This window comes from Phytophthora cinnamomi (assembly GCF_018691715.1).
Source record: "Phytophthora cinnamomi strain GKB4 chromosome Unknown Contig38, whole genome shotgun sequence".
NCBI lineage: Eukaryota > Oomycota > Peronosporomycetes > Peronosporales > Peronosporaceae > Phytophthora > Phytophthora cinnamomi.
In genome coordinates, this window is record NW_027150971.1 from 764,284 (window position 1) to 765,735 (window position 1,452).

Consider the following 1,452-nt stretch of genomic DNA (forward strand, 5'->3'; position numbering starts at 1 on the left):
CGCACCGTCGGTTGGAATTGATCGGGGCCAAGTGCGTCGATCATGTAGTCCACTACCTTCTTGGGATCGCTCTCGACCACCCACTCCAAGTTTTCGTTTTCAAGAATTTGAAACATGTCGTGGGCGAGCTTGGAGACACCCGATTTAACATCTGCCAGCTGAGTAATCCATCTTGAGCTTCACGCTCATGATGGTCTTAACTTTGTCATAGTTGAGCTCACCACTGATGCGACTCTCCCAGAATTAGTCCATCCAGTCTTTCTCAGTAATGTTATCGAGAGGCTTACGGATGGCAAACATAGCACTTAACCGACGGTGTTCATCTTCCATACAAACGCCTACGGAGGCCCCCTCCACTTGTATTGTGTCCTCAAACTTGGGCGACGAGGTGCAGCTTTTTGCCCAGCGACTGCGATAACGCCCGTCTGCGTGGCATCGGCTGGCGCTGTTTCGACGGGCGTCATTAGATCCGCTTCGGACCCAGCAGCGGCAGGCTCCCCCGAGTTTGACGCACCCTCGTCCAACTCAACGATCGTGAAACCAGGCATAGTCGTTCACGATAGCGTCGCGACTTGTACAGTCATGAGAGGTCGGCGTACACTGCCAACGGCTTGCACAGCGGATCGCTTATACAGCGGGCGTCGGTTGCACTTAGTATCACAGCACTAAAGCTAGATTTGTTCTGCGTCCCGAGTGGGCGCGGTTCAAGCTCGTGTGATCGGTACGAGTAAAATGCAAAGTGAGTAACTTGAGAGAAGAGATTAGTGAAGTTGTTCCTACTCCTACGTCCTAGCCAACACGACTCGTTAGTGAGCATAGCGTACGTCAACCAACAGCAAGCCATGTAGTTTGCCCAGGTCCACGTGAGTTCCAAAACCCCAGAACCGATATAACCGTCATCTGGAGGGAGTCATTTTGGCTGTCTAGTATACCCAGAACAGCCGGCATCAATCAGAACTGCACTGCGCACGTGCGTCTTTTGCGTGCGTCTATCTTGGATGAAGTGACGCAAGTAGCGAATACAGAACCAACTCTGATCAGCGAAACCTGAACGTGATCAAAATTGGCACTGCGTTTTAAGCAAGCCAGGCCTCGTCTTTGCAATTTTTGTGACTAGTGGTCGTCGCGTTTTGTGCTTGTCATTTAGAAGAAAATATTTGGCGGATGGATGACAAACGAGGACGGCGCAAACCCGTGGCCTCCACCAAGTACCAGGTGCCCACTGTGGAGGTAGCGGCGTTGGACCAGTCATACCACCCGGTCGTCGACACGCACCAGGATGTCATATCGGAGGAGACGGTGCAGTACGTCAAGCAGGACGCGTCTGACTCGGAGGACGAGGACGGAGTTAAGAAGGCCCGCAAGCTACAGGCGACGGCAAAGCATGCGCAGCGAAACCACCACCTTCCGTACACTGCTAGAAGAGGAGTGGTACCGAGCGCGACAACGTAA

General features: G+C 52.8%; 1 protein-coding gene across 1 annotated transcript; it reads left to right on the forward strand.

Moving 5' to 3' along the window:
• Positions 1 to 1,164: 1,164 nt before the first annotated feature.
• IUM83_03243 (uncharacterized protein) lies at positions 1,165 to 1,452 on the forward strand (the record flags this gene model as incomplete). The annotated part of the gene is made up of 1 exon (XM_067927232.1): positions 1,165 to 1,452. One exon carries the CDS (start codon positions 1,165 to 1,167, stop codon positions 1,450 to 1,452), a length of 288 nt encoding a protein of 95 aa, XP_067791736.1.